The 593-nt window shown below is 55.5% G+C and overlaps 1 protein-coding gene across 1 annotated transcript; it reads left to right on the top strand.

Annotated features, from left to right (window-relative positions):
• Positions 1 to 27: 27 nt before the first annotated feature.
• Positions 28 to 547, top strand: cdc26 (cell division cycle 26). The gene is made up of 2 exons (XM_031894929.1): positions 28 to 165; positions 258 to 547. The coding sequence occupies exons 1-2, from the start codon at positions 43 to 45 to the stop codon at positions 429 to 431; spliced, it is 297 nt and encodes a 98-aa protein (XP_031750789.1). The 5' UTR covers positions 28 to 42; the 3' UTR covers positions 432 to 547.
• Positions 548 to 593: the final 46 nt, after the last annotated feature.

The raw sequence follows: 593 nt of genomic DNA, 5'->3' as shown, positions 1-593 counted from the left end.
GGTTACTTTATAGGGCGGGGCCAGGAATATGAGCCACTTATAATGCCTGAGCCGATCTCCCTTGTTGCCCCGGGGCAGGTAACGATGCTGCGCAGGAAGCCGACCCGCCTGGAGCTGAAACTGGACGACATTGAGGAGTTTGAGAGCATCAAAAAGGATTTAGAGGTGAGTTGGACTTTCCCCCTCCCCCAGTAACACTCATCAGCACCAATGGGTACACTGTCCCTTTAATGCCTGGCTCCGCCTCCTCCCTACAGGGGCGCAAAAAGCAGCGGGAAGAGGTGGATTTATCAGCGACAGAAACGGACGCGGCCGTGGCCCTCAGCAGCGACCCCAAGGGGCGGGAGCAAAGCATCCACGAGCGGATTGGCTACAGGCCGCAGCCCAAGCCCAACAGCCACGCCTCCCAGTTTGGCAACTTTGAGTTTTAAGGAGGGGGGGGGGGGGCCCTATTCTGCATTGATTTGTGGGAAACCGAACCTGGGGGGGGTTATAGTGCCGGATATGGACTGATTTATTTTATATATTAAAGCAGCATTTCTATGGCTGAATGTCTTCTCTACTCAGCAGTGACGGGCGTCGGGGCGTATTTG

The sequence above is a fragment of the Xenopus tropicalis genome, unplaced genomic scaffold, assembly GCF_000004195.4.
Source record: "Xenopus tropicalis strain Nigerian unplaced genomic scaffold, UCB_Xtro_10.0 Sca155, whole genome shotgun sequence".
Lineage (NCBI taxonomy): Eukaryota > Metazoa > Chordata > Amphibia > Anura > Pipidae > Xenopus > Xenopus tropicalis.
Note: the sequence above shows the minus strand (reverse complement) of the source record. Positions and strands in the feature narration are given on the sequence as shown.